This window comes from Ylistrum balloti, unplaced genomic scaffold (assembly GCF_031769215.1).
Source record: "Ylistrum balloti isolate Yb309-2 unplaced genomic scaffold, AGI_CSIRO_Ybal_v1 Utg369650, whole genome shotgun sequence".
Lineage (NCBI taxonomy): Eukaryota > Metazoa > Mollusca > Bivalvia > Pectinida > Pectinidae > Ylistrum > Ylistrum balloti.
This window is the reverse complement of record NW_026781906.1, coordinates 723,346-741,835: the sequence shown is the minus strand read 5'-3', so window position 1 is coordinate 741,835 and position 18,490 is coordinate 723,346. Positions and strand designations below refer to the sequence as shown.

The 18,490-nt window shown below is 35.0% G+C and overlaps 1 protein-coding gene across 2 annotated transcripts; it reads left to right on the top strand.

The window, feature by feature from the left end:
• The first annotated feature begins 98 nt into the window (after window positions 1–98).
• On the top strand, window positions 99–17,894 carry LOC132556336 (transcription elongation factor S-II-like). 2 transcript variants are annotated; one of them, XM_060220724.1, is made up of 11 exons: window positions 99–250; window positions 2,420–2,488; window positions 3,187–3,301; window positions 4,755–4,973; window positions 6,324–6,338; window positions 9,278–9,331; window positions 12,782–12,936; window positions 13,556–13,702; window positions 14,275–14,346; window positions 15,010–15,789; window positions 15,829–17,894. In XM_060220724.1, the coding sequence occupies exons 1-10, from the start codon at window positions 182–184 to the stop codon at window positions 15,016–15,018; spliced, it is 924 nt and encodes a 307-aa protein (XP_060076707.1). In that variant the 5' UTR covers window positions 99–181; the 3' UTR covers window positions 15,019–15,789; window positions 15,829–17,894. The 2 variants fall into 2 exon arrangements, with proteins under 2 accessions (XP_060076707.1, XP_060076715.1); XM_060220732.1 differs by lacking the exon at window positions 6,324–6,338.
• The last annotated feature ends 596 nt before the right edge of the window (window positions 17,895–18,490 follow it).

Below are 18,490 nucleotides of genomic sequence, written 5' to 3'. Positions count from 1 at the left end.
CATTAATCGACTTAACATTATAATTTTTCCCAGACTGCCATTGACCGCCATTTTCAATATTAGATTTACTTCCGGTTTCAGAAGACACAGACAAAACACTAACAAATGCAAAGTCCCAAAGATAGTCCACAATAAACCCTTAAGTTCGCGATATATTCGACTCAGTCCATTCAAATAAACCATGAGTTGTGAAGAAGAAGTCGTTAAGATCGGGAAAAAGCTGGAAAAGATGATATCAAACAATAGCACCGTAAGTATTGTTCATAAACGTGTGTGTCGCGATATTTTTTTGATGAAAGTGTTTGCCTTTTCTGCGTGCATTTCATTAAACTCGTATCAATTAAATTAATTTTAATGAATTTGTTTTTATATATAAATAGAGGACACCTTTACGTGTTATTTTAATCATTTCGCAGGTAACAATTGTTAATTGTATGTGATAGCTACATTGACCAACTTGCTTTCGACTGCTTTACGACCTTGACCCTAACAAACGTTGGATTTGTTTTAGCTTGTACTACAGTAGAGTAGAGTTGTCTGTCTTCTCTTGATCCAGATACTCTCAAGCAAGGCATATCTTAATTCTTTGTATGAAAAACGCAAAATAGAAAAATTAATCTTTTTTTCGGTTAGCACTGGCAGTAATTTTTTCAAAACGACGTCATGTGAATTACCTACAAGGATGAACGAGTTGTTTCCCTTGCCTCATGTTATAGTGCTAGTAAACCACATTACAACTAGTCAGATGCTAACTAATTTTAGCCCTGACAACATTACAGTTGTTGTTACTTTGTGTGATGTAGAGCTGCAAAGTGCAACTATATTTCTGTTGATACATATGTGTTTTATTTATGTGAGGTGTGCTGTGCACATAACAGGAATAGTACACAGTGGAAATTGTAGTACTTGCCCCTTAAATGCAGTCATAATATAAAGATAAAATGTAAATCCCGAAATAGATCATTAGCATTTCAGAATGATAATCTATTCTCACAATTATAATTTATCTTCACCGAAATAGGCTGAAAGCATGTTATGATGTTACTGGTATTTGTTAACAAAGCAGACAAAAAAGACACATTATTTTTAACACTTGTGCATTATTCTGTTTAATTGATAATGATAACAGGGATTTAGTCAACTAATATTGTAGCCTATTTTATCACAGAATATTTTCTTGGTAATGTGTAGTTCATGATGCATCTTCCGGGATATATGTGATTCATTTCATATCATGGGCTTATAACCAACATACACGATCTTTCTGGTGTTAATAAGCATCCTTGTGACTTACTGATGTAACACTGGTAAAATACTAGCCGTAATATACCACTCGACTAGAGAGAACTTCTCTTTAGCTTGATTGGTTGAGCGTCAGACAAGTAAGCCAGTGGTCCCGGGTTTGATTCCTTGCGGAGGCATTGAGATGAAAAATGATCTCTGTTACATTGGCGCCCATGTAGGGACCTGGGAATAGTACTTAGCCATGCCCCACCAGCATCGCTGTAATCCCTGCAAACTCGAGGATGAGTTGTTTCCTGGAGGGGGAGTATGTAACCCTGGTAAAATACTAGCCGCAATATACCACTTGGCTAGAAAGAACTTCTCTCTAGCCGAGTGGTATATTGCGGCTAGTATTTTACCAGGGTTACATTGAAATCAAATGAAAATGAAACAAAAGTGACAACAAAGCAATGTTTACAGAATATATATATAAGGGAGACAACTTTAACACCACATCGTCTCTCAGTCTTCTGGGAATAAAAAGATAAAAATATATATAATTCAGCTTTTTTTATTTGCATTCAATTTTCTCTCTATTAATGAATATTTGATGGAAAAGTATTAATCTTACTTTTCGGATTATCAAGACAGATTACTGGAAACTTTTTAAAGTGAAGCCAGATTTAAAAAGAAAATAATTTAGTTGACATCTAGTTTTGCCTTGCAAAAACTTCAAGAATTTTTTTATCAAAAATCAACAGAATTTTTTTCATTTGATTATTAAAATGAAGCAAACAATATAAAGTAAACTGACAGAGAGAATCCTCATCTTTACCAAAACTTCATGATATTTTAACCAAACTGAATGAAGAGATTTAAATTTTTCCCCATATATATATATATATGTATGTGTATATGGTACAAAAGTCTGTCCAGTCTTGGTTTACATATAAGTACTTAATTCTTGCTATTTAAGAGCTTCATAGGCACACAAAAAGCTAAAAAGTTTCATTTACAGATGTTTTTCATAGATTTTGTTCTATCTGACAAACAGAAATTTTAACAAAATTGTGAAAAACAGCTGAAAACGAAATCTGTTGAAAAAAGAAACCAAATATCAATTATTTGAATTTTTATGATTTAGATAGTTATCAGTATAATTTCTAACTGCTCATTTTATTTCTTGTTGTTATAGGATCACAGTTCATCAGCAGACTTACTGAAGAAGCTTAAAGACATAAAAATGAATTTAAATGTGTTACAGGTATGTATTAGTCAAAAGGTTTGTATGGTTGTTCATAAAAAAATATTACTGAGTTAATTGATAAATGGATCTCCAATAGCTGGTTTGAACTTTGTTGCTAAAAATGACATATCTAGATTCCTTTTAAACATTTCTGTGCTGATATAAACACAAATTATTATATCATTTTGTAAGGATCTTTTTTAGCTTTCTATTACCTGCAAATTACACAAAATAATTAATTTGGAGACTAAAAAGTTTAAAAGAAAACACTGTTGAATATATCACTCCAAACTCCCTGGTGTAGTTGTTCTATATTATTTATCATTGTCTTGGGTATTGATCTTTGTGTATGGTTTGAGATACTCCTAAACAGCTATATGTCACCCAATTATTTGCTCCCTTTACTGAAATAGCTATCATGTTACATCATTTTAAGTACAAGTAGAAATATAAAAATGATGTAAATCCAACTGCATTCATAGCAGTGTGAAGCAGTGGTAGGACTTCTTTTCATTTACAGTGATGTAGAATAACTTTACTATCTTTTTCAATGTGTCTTTGATTGTAACCAGGTACATACACTGAAAACCTTATTTGAAAGTCTTCCTCACATGCTAGGAGATTCACATACTGGTATGTTATTTTGTTTTAATAAAGTGACTGTGGCTTATTTACTTTTTTTTCATATTGAAGTTTTTTTCCCTTTACTTTTACAGAAAACTAGAATTGGAATGACAGTAAATAATTTCCGAAAGGCATCAAAAGATGAGGATGTCATTAGTGTAGCCAAATCACTAATCAAAGGCTGGAAAAAGCTATTACCGTCAGGAGGTATGTATATCTAATAGACTAACCAGTACTGTCAGGGTATGACCTTGTGGTCTGATAGACTGACTAGTACTGTCAGGGTATGTCCTTGTGGTCTGATAGACTAACCAGTACTGTCAGGGTATGACTTTGTGGTCGGATAGACTGACCAGTACTGTCAGGGTATGACTTTGTGGCCTGATAGACTGACCAGTACTGTCAGGGTATGACCTTGTGGTCTGATAGACTGACCAGTACTGTCAGGGTATAGCTTTGTGGTCTGATAGACTGACCAGTACTGTCAGGGTTTGGCTTTGTGGTCGGATAGACGGACCAGTACTGTCAGGGTATGACTGTGTGGTCAGATAGACTGACCAGTACTGTCAGGGTTTGGCTTTGTGGTCTGATAGACTGACCAGTACTGTCAGGGTATGACTTTGTGGTCAGATAGACTGACCAGTACTGTCAGGGTTTGGCTTTGTGGTCTGATAGACTGACCAGTACTGTCAGGGTATGGCTTTGTGGTCTGATAGACTGACCAGTGCTGCCAGGGTATGACTTTGTGGTCAGATAGACTGACCAGTACTGCCAGGGTTTGACCTTGTGGTCTGATAGATCCTAGCCGATGCTGGCAAGAAATAGCGTTGTGTTTTGATATATCTGGTTGGTAAAACCTTTAGTAAATAACGTGTACAGAAAGTTTTAAATCTGAGTGGCAATGTTTGATGGGAAAGCATGAAGATCACACTTAACACTGTGTTGAAGTTGGCATACGTGACCTGTGAAACTGTTTGTGTTTTTGAAGCTAATACATAGGAGTTCAGTATCTCATTTCACTTCCAGATTTGACAATTTAATGATGTGTGATGAAGTCTGGCAATGGTTTTGATATTTGGATCACCTGGTCCGAAGGACATTAGAGCTTATGTTATAGCGTGGCGCCTGTCAACTATTTACTAAAATATGCTACTAGTCATGAATGTTTGAACAGATTTTGACCAAATTTGGTCTTAGGCATTCTTGAGTGAAAGGATAAATGTTAATTCTCTGCCCCTTTGGGAGGAAGGGGAGGGGCCCAGGAGGGGAAAATTCATCTCTTCCTTCGGGAATAATTGGATTATGACTACATTTGGTCTGATGCATTTAAAGGTAAAATGGAATCAGTTATACCAGGTGAGCAAAACAGGCCCGATAGACCTTTTGTTCTACATTGATAGAGCAGACGGGTGATGGCATGTGATAGAAGATTGTGATAGGTGGGTTATTTTAGGAGAGGAGATTTGTATTACTGGGATAGGTGGGTTATTGTATGAAAGGAGATTTGTATTGCTGGGATAGGTAGGTTATTTTAGGAGAGCAGATTTTTATGGATTATTCTTGTTGATGGGTCATTGTATCAGAGATTTTATAATGGCCTATGGTGATTGGTAGGGTTTTCTTTGGGAGGAGAATTGATAATATTGTGTTGTGATTGCAGATAGTAGTTCGTCACAAGGTGCTGCAAAAACAGAAAGTAAAAAAGACAGTAATGGTGACACCCAGTCATTATCTCAAAGTGCAGGCAACTCACCGTCCTCTGAGGAGAAGCCAGCGGAGAATGTTGACAGTGCCTTCTCCTCTTGTACAGCAGCACATACCTCCGACCCAACACGTCTCAAGTGTAGAGAACTCCTTGGCAATGCTTTGAAAGTTACAGGTATACTTGTAGTAGCTGGACCAGTTCTTAAGGTGTATGATGTAGTTCTGTAGAAGGTGACCTGCTTTTTTTCAGAAATTGAAATTCTTATTGATAATAAAGTTCACAAGCAGAAAAAACATAAATATGTCATAATTTTAAACACTACTGCAACCAATCTCCTACTACGTGTATTTAATGTTGATTGCTGTGACTGCTCAGAATTAATTAATATCATCGTCCATCATTCACATCTGATCAATCATTTCTGTGCAATTGTTACAAAAGGATTTATAATAAGTTTATTGTTGATATTTCAGTAAACATTTTTTGTCATTCAGAGTTTATATTAATGAATAATGATATATTTTACTGCCCTTAACCAATGAATAATGATATATTTTACTGCCCTTAACCAATTATTTGTATCGCCCTTAACCAGTCATTTGCATCACTCAGGATATAAGCTTCATTCAAACTCTGATTTACTTCCATTTAAAAAAAAGTGTTGACCAAGAGGTAGAGATGGAAAATCAGTTAAAATTCATAATCACTTATCGGTTTTAATCTGAAAAGCTTTTTGATGTAGTAAAAATTCATTACATAATCAGCTGACTGTGTGTTCAATATTCATTTTCGAACTTTCTTCATTAGGGTAATATTTTCTGTTTTTTGTAACTTTAACTTAAAACATTTCCTTTACCTAGAATCAGCATAAGAAGGATTGTCACTGGCAATTAGCCTCTCTGTTATGCACAATATGAATTTCGTTTTTGTTTAAACAAAAAAATACAAAAGTACTGATGAGCGATTATGAAAAATTACAACCAATCAATGCATCAGATGAGGTTAAACAATTAGATGATTGATTTTTTCTTATCATCATCCCATCACTGCTAAAAATTCTGCCTATTTGTATTTTAAGATTGACTTTTAACAAGATAAATTCTGACATACCTGAAGTCAGTCATCAGATACACTATGTATACATATAAGAAGGTTAACACAGCCTACCTGTAGATGTAAAACGTCTCACTGAATCAGATACACTATGTATACATATTAGAAGGTTAAAACAGCCTACCTGTAGATGTAAAACGTCTCACTGAATCAGATACATTATGTATACATATTAGAAGGTTAACACAGCCTACCTGTAGATGTAAAACGTCTCACTGAATCAGATACACTATGTATACATATTAGAAGGTTAACACAGCCTACCTGTAGATGGAAAACGTCTCACTGAATCAGATACATTATGTATATGTATTAGAAGGTTAACACAGCCTTCCTGTAGATGTAACACGTCTCACTGAGAATACTTCCTTTTTGATACCTTGAGGAGTCTGTTTGTTTCTTTTCTTTCAGATGACTTGCATCCAGGTATATTTCTCTAGCCAGGTGGTAACTGGTGTGAAATTTCAGACTTAAAGACACACATAAAACACAGAATTAATTATTGTTGTATTTAATGGGATCTTTGTTATACTGTTAAAAAAAATGAGTTTTGATTTTTTTTCCCCTTCAATATTTAATGAATGTTAATTTGAAGGCAAACCTGAAGACTTACATATCAGGCTTCATGATGGTATATGATCTCAGTTGTGTTTAACCAACACATCTACAGAGTGTTCTGTCACCTCTGGTCTAACATCTTAAAGCCACTAATTCAATCAAGATAAAGTATTGAAAGAATCTCACTGCCTGTACCATATACCTGGTGTGTAAATGTAAGATGTGTGTCTTTAAGAGTGGACTATGGATAATCAGGGTGAAACATCACTCTTGTGGCTAGCATCTCAAACAGAATCAGCTACTCCACATTGTTGTATATTCAGATATATTGAGAATAGATGGAACCAAATCAAAATTTTAAAAATTCATATCGAGGTAAAATGGAACCATGTCGTAATATGCAATGTTATTTGGTGTCCTTTTGTGAGATTTATGATATAAATGTACCACAGTTTGGAGTAAGTGATTCTCTTTCTCGTACCCTAAACATTTTAATCGGTGTCTTTTAAATATGATACATATTAAAAGTTTTAATTATTTTACAATGATATTATTAAGTCACATTTCGCACCTCATAATAGTTTACATCACTTCATCAGAATTGTAGAAACATTCTTTCTAACCTCAATAGTGACTGCAAATCATTTAAAATATAAAGTAATTATTAACATTGTTACCTTATGAGGAATATTTCCAGCTAGAAATAACTCTGTTACAGGCAGGATAGGGTATGAGAAAAGCTTACCCTTCCTATGTGTTGATACCCTTGCTGCTGTGAGTTTGACAGGCACACCTTTTCCCCCACAGATATTTAGGTAGTCCCTATGAGTTATATACTGTGCAAATCAGAAAATACCATACATACCAAGAATGATATTGTGTCTATATCAATACAAGGTATATACAGACATTGATGTTAGACACCAGGACTTGGGGCGTCGAGGTTTGCATGACATCTCCGCTTGTGTGTTCATTTGTTTAAAATTGAAAGTTGAAAGCAGTTATTTAACGGCTTCCTTATGTCTTCAAATCATGACATTGATATTTGATATAACAGGAGTATACGTTAGGAATATTTTGTAACTAGAAACCTGTTTTATTGGCTGGTAACAACAGGGAGAGTTTTTGCAGATATGGAAAAAAGAATAACAAATTTAATGGTTTAAGGTTTTTCTATTGACAATTAATTGGTGATAATAGTTTTCAGTTTCAATACATGATATACTCCTTTATTATACTTGTTTTGTTTTTTTTTTTTTTACTTTTTATGCATGGAGTTTTCTTGTTTTGAAAAAAATATTCAAAGGTATATATTAATGGCTTAATATACATCTCTCTCAATTTTTTGCCCCTGACATGCCGAAAATGAATGTTCTTTAACTGAATATGACAACAAAAGGTTTATAGAGAAACAACAATTTAATTTCCATATTATTATTTTTTTTTTTTTTAGTATTCATTTCTTTCAGGAATCTGCAAATTTTATAAAAATCTGACAAGGAAAGCTGATCTACTCAACTTTGTACTGATGGTATGCCATGGTGTGACATCTCTTGTCCATCTGTAGGCTGCCCAGCTGGCACCAATTTTTCCTTTAAAAGTCCCATGTTTTCGGAAGAAACAGATAATGATTTGTCATTTGGTATTGTGACATTGATGTACTTCGCCATGCTTTAGTGTAGCCCTCTGGTGGTGTTACCTGACCAGCAAATGGATGCTGACACTTCTGTGTTCCGTGGCTATTGTTTTAAAAAAAATGATTTTAACTGATACTTATAGCCTTTTAAAAAAGTGCAAACAAAATATCCCTGTTACCTATTCGTTTAACTCTGAATAACATTATACGGCTGTCGATATTTTATTTTGTGAAATTTTCACTAAAATGTTTTAATATTGTTACAGATTTGTTAGTTATCAATATACATGTGTATGTCCCAGAGTGACCTGTAACAGAGGATATGTGGGATTTTGTTAGTTAAAGAAAAGATAACTGCCCCCTACTACCAGTTCAATCAGGGCTAGCAAAAACACCATGATGTTCCTTCACAACCTGTAGTGGAGGTTTAAAAGAGTTCTTCTCAATAACTTAAAGGCCTAGTAGAATCATGATGTTTTGGTGATAGACTCCTTAGATGGAGCCCAACAAAGGTACTTAAAAAAATGACCTTGATGTATATCTAAGGTCACAGATGAAATTTGTTGAAACCTTGAAATGCCTACTTTAGATGAGCTAAGAGGGCTACAATTTTGATATCTGGGTGGGAGGTTGTTTGGAATAAAGTTGGACAGTTTGTTGAAAGTCACAATGGTGAAATTTGTTAAATCCTTCAAATGACATCTTCTGATTAACCAGAAGGATATTTGGCTGGTAGGTTCCTTTGGTGAAACCAGAAATTACTTTAAACTTTATGCTAGGTCACAGAGGTCAAATTGTTAAAACCTTCAATCCACTTCTCATTAACCTAGATTTTGATTGACATATCCAATGTAACTGTGTTTGTGTTGAGTGATGCAGGCCTATTAGGCCTCTTGTTAACCTTAAATGTAGTTCCAACAAATGTCTCTTTCATTATGCACATCTATCATACATCCTCCATCTTCAGCTCGTTAATTATATAATATTACGTGAAATTTGGAAACAAAATCCATTCATGTCGCCTTTTGAAAAATCTGTTTCTGAAATGAGTGTTAAACAAGGAAGAATACAATAGAATGATCGAAAATATGAAATATAAATGTCTTGTATTTTATTTCCAAATATCATTTTTTATAATGGTGTTTAGTTCAATTTTGTGTTCTATTTCCAGAGGGCTTGGATGGAATGGGAGATCCGGAAAACATCGCAGGTCATATTGAAGAACGTATCCTTTCTCTTGTACACGGTTCAATGTTCTTTGTGCTCCCCTGTTTAAGAAGAACTTGTACCTACCAAACTCACCTGTTTAAATTTTAGCAGTTGTTTTTTTTATCTTTCACTAACTTCAACCAATATAACTGAATTCTTACCAGATTTATTATGGGCTCAATAAATACAAATGCAGTGTTGTGTTGAGCTACCTTATAGAGTTATCCCACAGGGGTATTTCATATGGGATATGTATATTCCACATAGAGGTCGGGGTAAGTTTTATGGTATGATATGGCCAATTAACAGATAGTTCAGCCCATATAGATAATACATGGAGACAGGTTTTAGTATTTTATCTGGATCTCACCACAAAATATTAGTTATATGTTAAGATACACTTACAGTAAATAGATCAATTGAAAGCCGTAAACTTTAGTCAAGGTCACAGGGTCAAATTGTTAAAACAGTCAATTCACGTCTTTGTTGCGTTACAGCCATGAAATGTGTACAGTAAAACCTATCCTGTCAGTGACATATACTCACAGTAAAATCTATTCTGTTAGAGACATACACCTACAGTAAAATCTATTCTGTTACAGCCATGACACACCTACAGTAAAATCTATTCCGTTACAGCCATGACACACCTACAGTAAAACCTATTCCGTTACAGCCATGACACACCTACAGTAAAATCTATTCCATTAAGGCCATGATACACCTACAGTAAAATCTATTCCGTTAGAGCCATGATACACCTACAGTAAAATCTATTCTGTTACGGCCATGATACACCTACAGTAAAATCTATTCTGTTACAGCCATGATACACCTACAATGAAATCTATTCTGTTACGGCCATGACACACCTACAGTAAAATCTATTCCGTTAGAGCCATGACACACCTACAGTAAAATCTATTCTGTTACAGCCATGACAAACCTACAGTAAAATCTATTCCGTTAAGGCCATGATACACCTACAATAAAATCTATTCCGTTAGAGCCGTGATACACCTACAGTTAAATCTATTCCGTTAGAGCCGTGATATACCTATAGTAAAATCTATTCTGTTAGAGACATGATACACCTACAGTAAAATCTATTCTGTTACAGCCATGACACACCTACAGTAAAATCTATTCCGTTAGAGCCATGACACACCTACAGTAAAATCTATTCCGTTACAGCCATGATACACCTACAGTAAAATCTATTCTGTTACAGCCATGATATACCTACAGTAAAATCTATTCTGTTACAGCCATGACACACCTACAGTAAAATCTATTCCGTTACAGCCATGATACACCTACAGTAAAATCTATTCTGTTACGGCCATGATACACCTACAGTAAAATCTATTCTGTTAGAGCCATGATACACCTACAGTAAAATCTATTCTGTTACAGCCATGACACACCTACAGTAAAATCTATTCTGTTACAGCCATGACACACCTACAGTAAAATCTATTCTGTTACAGCCATGATATACCTACAGTAAAATCTATTCTGTTACAGCCATGACACACCTACAGTAAAATCTATTCTGTTACAGCCATGACACACCTACAGTAAAATCTATTCTGTTACAGCCATGATACACCTACAGTAAAATCTATTCTGTTACAGCCATGACACACCTACAGTAAAACCTATTCTGTTACAGCCATGACACACCTACAGTAAAATCTATTCTGTTACGGCCATGATACACCTACAGTAAAATCTATTCCGTTACAGCCATGACACACCTACAGTAAAATCTATTCTGTTACAGCCATGACACACCTACAGTAAAATCTATCCTGTTACAGCCATGACACACCTACAGTAAAACCTATTCTGTTAGAGCCGTGACACACCTACAGTAAAATCTATTCTGTTACAGCCATGACACACCTACAGTAAAATCTATTCTGTTACAGCCATGAAATATGTACAGTAAAATCTATTCTGTTACAACCATGACACACCTACAGTAAAATCTATTCTGTTACAGCCATGATACACCTACAGTAAAATCTATTCTGTTACAGCCATGATACACCTACAGTAAAATCTATTCTGTTACAGCCATGATACACCTACAGTAAAATCTATTCTGTTACAGCCATGATATACCTACAGTAAAACCTATTCCGTTACAGCCATGACACACCTACAGTAAAATCTGTTACAGTAAGATCTATTCTGTTACAGCCATGATACACCTACAGTAAGATCTATTCCGTGACAGCCATGATACACCTACAGTAAGATCTATTCTGTTACAGCCATGACACACCTACAGTAAAATCTATTCTGTTACAGCCATGATACAGCTACAGTAAAACATATTCTGTTACAGCCATGATATACCTACAGTAAAATCTATTCTGTTACAGCCATGACACACCTACAGTAAAATCTATCCTGTTACAGCCATGACACACCTACAGTAAAATCTATTCTGTTACAGCCATGATACACCTACAGTAAAATCTATTCTGTTAGAGACATACACCTACAGTAAAACCTATTCTGTTACAGCCATGACACACCTACAGTAAAATCTATTCTGTTACAGCCATGATATACCTACAGTAAAACCTATTCCGTTACAGCCATGACACACCTACAGTAAAATCTGTTCTGTTACAGCCATGAAATATGTACAATAAAATCTATTCTGTTACAGCCATGACACACCTACAGTAAAATCTATTCCGTTACAGCCATGACACACCTACAGTAAAATCTATTCTGTTAGAGACATGATATACCTACAGTAAAATCTATTCTGTTACAGCCATGAAATATGTACAGTAAAATCTATTCTGTTACAGCCATGACACACCTACAGTAAAATCTATTCTGTTACAGCCATGACACACCTACAGTAAAATCTATTCTGTTACAGCCATGACACACCTACAGTAAAATCTATTCTGTTACAGCCATGACACACCTACAGTAAAATCTATTCTGTTACAGCCATGACACACCTAAAGTAAAATCTATTCCGTTACAGCCATGATACACCTACAGTAAAATCTATTCTGTTACAGCCATGATACACCTACAGTAAAATCTATTCTGTTACAGCCATGACACATCTACAGTAAAATCTATTCCGTTATGGCCATGACACACCTACAGTAAAATCTATTCAGTTACAGCCATGACACACCTACAGTAAAATCTGTTCTGTTACAGCCATGATATACCTACAGTAAAATCTATTCTGTTACAGCCATGATATACCTACAGTAAAATCTATTCTGTTAGAGACATGATACACCTACAGTAAAATCTATTCTGTTACAGCAATGACACACCTACGGTAAAATCTATTCTGTTACAGCCATGACACACCTACAGTAAAATCTATTCTGTTACAGCCATGACACAACTACAGTAAAATCTATTCCGTTACAACCATGATTAACCATTCATTGTTTACCTTAACAGATGTTAGACATTTTTAATGAATTTGACAACACAAGTGTCAAATACAAAAACAGAGTGAGAAGTAGAGTTGCCAATTTGAGAGATTTAAAAAATCCACAGCTGAGGGAGAATGTCCTGTTGGGGCTGATAACCCCAGAAAAGATCGCAAAGATGACGGCAGAGGTAAACTGAATGTAGTGTGAATGTTAATCATTGAGGTTGTGTAGTGATTCTAATATAGTGATGATGTTGTTTACACATTCATCTCGTCACTTTTGGCATAATAGCATATGTTACATTACTCTGTCTCAACATTGTAGTAAACAACACCATTGTGTACACATGCTGAACATTGTAGTAAACAACACCATTGTGTACACATGCTCAATAAGTTTTGTGCTCCTGTGCATACAATTCTGGAAATGTTCAAGTTTAAAATTTTCAACAAGATGTGATGTTTGTGTATCTTCCTAAAGAAATTCAGAATAAAAATGGACGAGATTTGTTTGGCTGTTACATATGGTGTTTTAAAATGTGACTATGTTTCCCTGAAGTATTTTAGTTCAGTCTGAATTGTCATGGAATGGTCCACTTGGTTTAGGAGTAATTACAGCTTTTTGTAGTCTCTTAAAGAGAATTTTAGCCTCTTTTGCAGTGAGAAGTTAAAAAAAAAGAGCCAAAATTGCTATCAGATATAATTATTTTTTATATGTCTATGCAAAAAATGATTGTATTCAAGTTATATAATTGATTAACAAACATCCCAGAACTGGCTGTAGTAACCTAGCTGTTTGTTTTGTAGGAGATGGCTAGTGATGACATGCAGGAACTACGTCGTAAATACACTAAAGAATCTATCGATGATCATCACATGGCTACGACCAGTGGTACCAAATCTGACCTGTTCAAGTGTGGAAAGTGTGGAAAGAAAAACACAACATATACACAGGTAACTGACTGGCATGGTGTCCTCGTTACACCTTTGGTTTGTTTAACAGAAACAGATCACTCTTTTCCAAAAATCATCTGTAGTCAAACTCTTTATTCCCTTAACCAATTTTCTTGGATGGTCGGTTGGCACTGTGGTAACACACTCATGGAAAGAATGGAGTCACCTGCCGACCACGTGGGTTTTCCCTGGTACTCCGGTTTCCTCCCACAGTAAGACCCCTCATGCACATCCATCTTGATTACTGGCTTTTGTGGGATTAAGCTCCTTTCTTGATATTCTGATCTGAAGTTTGTTTAGAGTAATATTGTAGGATTTTCAACCAATTCTTAATATGCTACCTAGAAAATTCTCTCTCTCAAAAATGTTCCAATGGAACAGATGTGTTTATCTTGATGTCTGACATGCTACAAATGTGTATGATACTTCAGACAGTTTGAACATGTGTGTATCCTGAGTTGTACTCCTTGGCTTTGAAGGATATTAACACAGGTATTAAGGTAGTCATTGGAGTACAAGCCAGTTATTGTTGTAACACTGTTAACATCTTACTTATTCTTATTGCACTTCAGCTTCAAACAAGAAGTTCTGATGAACCTATGACGACGTTTGTGTTCTGTAATGAGTGTGGAAACAGATGGAAGGTATATACGTGATAGAATTTTTTACTTCCTTATCAAATGGTAATTCTTTGAAAATACCAAATTGAAAGACATTTAAATCTTTCCTGTGAGAACCTATCATATGATGTTCTCTTCCTTTTAAAAAGTGTCATAAAATAATCTGTACACTGTTCAAGATAGGAAAATGAGAAATATTAATTTATAGTAATCGGTATCTAGCTTCAACAGCACTCTCTCTCCCTCTCTCTCTCTCTCTCTCTCTCTCTCTCTCTCTCTCCCGCCCTCTCTCTCTCTCTCTCTATATATATATATATATAGACTGGTTGAAATGACTCATAAATCACTATGCTTTGCTGTGAATGTAGCCCAAAATTAGATGACAGAGCCATTTAAATCAACCTTAGAATGGTTAAGTTTGGATGTTTTTAAGTAATGAAGTGATGATCCAGTGTGGTGCTCATAACTTTAAAAAAAACTGATGGAACACTTGATATATCCACAGGTGTATCAAAGGTAGGTGTATCTTATAGAGAAGGTATATAAGGAAGATGCTCTTCACAAAGTTCTAATAGTAGTGTCTGTGTCTGTGTCCTGTACTCTTTATTATAATCTTCTTATTCCAATCTATAATTTTGCCTGGTACAGAATCTCACTGGTTATTACAAAACTCTCTTGTACTTTCAGTTTTGCTAGTGAAAAAGAAGAGGAGACATTTGAGTGCGTACTGAATCCTTTATGTTGGCTAGACCAGAACATTGATGTGTTGGCGTGACTTCTCCATTCAACTTATCATTAATTGTTCGGAACACTTTAAAATTTATCTAATTGGTAAAAAAAAATAAGTTTCTGAAAGATGAGAATTATTGTTTGAAAAAGTTCCAACCATTTAAATGATGGTGACACCAAAATGTTTCAGTGCTGTATGAGCAAGTTGTCATAATGGCCATATGATCAGGTATATATGTAAGGCTACAGGAGGTCGTGGCCTTCTTAATGCTTCATACAATCAAACATACGGTCTGATTTCTACTGGAGATTGTTGCCTCCTTAATACAAATAAAAGTAAGGTCTGATTTCTACTCAAGATTGTGTCCTCCTTCATAAAACAACAGTAGGGTTTGCAATACCTAATGGACACAGGGCCAGGTATTGTACATACAAACAGTATGGATTGTCATACCTTAAGGACACAGGTCTAGGTATTGTACATACAAACAGTATGGATTGTCATACCTGAAGGACACTGGATCAGGTATTGTACATACAAACAGTATGGATTGTCATACCTGAAGGACACATGTCTAGGTATTGTACATACAAACAGTATGGATTGTCATACCTGAAGGACACAGGGCCAGGTATTGTACATACAAACAGTATGGATTGTCATACCTGAGGGACACAGGGCCAGGTATTGTACATACAAACAGTATGGATTGTCATACCTGAAGGACACAGGGCCAGGTATTGTACATATAAACAGTATGGATTGTCATACCTGAGGTATTAAACATACAAACAGTATGGATTGTCATACCTGAAGGACACAGGTCTAGGTATTGTACATACAAACAGTATGGATTGTCATACCTGAAGGACACAGGTCTAGGTATTGTACATACAAACAGTATGGATTGTCATACCTGAGGGACACAGGGCCAGGTATTAAACATACAAACAGTATGGATTGTCATACCTGAAGGACACAGGTCTAGGTATTGTACATACAAACAGTATGGATTTTCATACCTGAAGGACACAGGGTCAGGTATTGTACATACAAACAGTATGGATTGTCATACCTGAAGGACACAGGGCCAGGTATTAAACATACAAACAGTATGGATTGTCATACCTGAAGGACACAGGGTCCGATATTGTATAAATTTTTAAGTCTACTAGAGATTGTGGTCTCCCACCTGTTGCATACAAACAACAGTAAGGATTGAAACCTACTGGAGTTTGTGGTCTCTCACCTGTTACATACAAACAACAGTAAGGATTGAAATCTACTGGAGTTTGTGGTCTCTCACCTGTTATATACAAACAACAGTAAGGATTGAAATCTACTGGAGTTTGTGGTCTCCCATCTTCTACATTTAATAGTCTGTAGGAGTTTGATTAGGGATTGGAACAACTGGAGGAATATTAATGGGAATTTGCTTGTTGTCCTTTTTGGCAAATATAAGTTTGCAAAATTTTACTTCATTAAGATGTATTCTGATCTCATTATACATGTCATTCATTTTGAATCATAACAATTTTGTAAGATTTAGAGGGGAGACATTTGTGGTAGACTGTTCTACACTTTAGTTATTTTTGTTTATTTTGTTCTAAATAGTTTATTGGTTTAACCTTACCGGAGGTATCCAGTGTGAAACAGAGATAGATGTATGGTTGTGGTCATGGTCTTGTGTTAAATTTAAAAGTCTGTAGGTTTTTTTTCCCTCTGAAAATTTAAGCAAATGGAAAGGAAACACTGGCTTGTTCACTGATATGGTGTATGATCCGCACGAATTATCATGAAAGGTTTGTATTGAGGAATAAATAGAAATACCTCTGTTAAACCCAGAGGAAACAGATATTAGATTTCAGAATAATTTCACTTTCTTTAGTCATCTTTTCAGAAAAAAATTAAAAGTCAGTTTTAGTGATGTTTTATTCAAATTTAGTTCAATATAATTTGCTTCTTAATTTCATGCCTTGATTTTTTGGTGTTCAGATTGAAATGATATAGAGAATATCTTAGCTGTATATAAATATGTATACAAAAATATTTCTGATTTTCTGAACATGGGAAAACATCTTGAATGACACTATCAAGTCATTATTCTGCTTCAGATATAATCCACCATGTCCTTAAAAAACAAACCAAACTGATGTTCTATGTAGCTTTTTAGCCATCATGATGTTCATGGTATCACGAGCTGCTCAAAACCCATGAAGCTATTCATTCTAGAATATTTATTAATATTAAAAGACTACTTCTCAAGAAAAGCAAAATAGATTCGAAACATTTTGTTTTGTGGTCCTGAGGTTTGAGTGTTCATTTTTCATCAGTTTCAATATCTTGTCTTTTCTAAGATATATTTACATTTTTGCAAATCCTGATTCGTTTCTATTTTGAAATTTCAGGAGACGTGCTAGATATTAGTGTAAGAATTCTGGCATGTTTTAAGCAGAAATATCCGTGATTTTCATATTCATTTGTTCTGTATCACTGATTGAAGTTACACATGTTTTGGGCGTTGATTTTGTTTTTGCATACAGACTGTAGGTGTTGCCTGTCTTCAACCTTGCATTTGATACAGAATGACGTTTCAATTTCCCAGTCTGTTATAACTTATGTTTCAGATCATTTTGTACAGGTTAAATGTAATAATTTGAAAACAAACACAGCATTACATGAGAGTACATGATTGTCGACATCTTGTAAACCACTAACCGCCAGCATAGCGTATGGATTTGTTTGTGTGTTAATAACTAAAGGTGTTGTAAGATATCTATCAAACATACGTTATTAAACAGTTAATGTTGAGAAATAAAAAGGCAGAGGTTTTGTGGTAAAATTTGTCTTTTTTTTTTCTTTAGACAAATATAAGGACAGTCGGGGCCCCTCTCTTGGCGAACTTGTTTTTTGTTTTTATATCTCTTTATCAAAGAGCTTATCAGTTAAGATAACAAAAACGAATTATTTTTGAATATTTGATGTTGTGTTGCCTCTACACGACAAGACGTTTGATAACATGTCTATGGAATATACCCACCATAATTCAATATAAAAGTAACGTTATCGACAAGTGAGTAGGTATGTATATACACTGAACATGATTCCACTACTGTTTTAAAATCCTCCAGTATTGAATTGTGGGGCTACTGCATCCTACTTTTATCACACGTTTATTTCGACCGATTTGGATTATCTCAGTCGCCTCCTAGGTTTCAAAACTAGGCCATTAGCCTCACTGACAAATCCTAGAAGGACGAAACATTTGTCTACACTGGTTTTGTATTGAAATGTGCTGTTTACCTGTATCTCATACAGTCTATCTGATATATGAACGATACTGTCAGATGATTTGGTAATTAAGGAACGGACTGTTGGAGAAATATTTGACTGACGGAATGACGCGTTTTATACTGTGGGTAATTTTTTTATCATCAT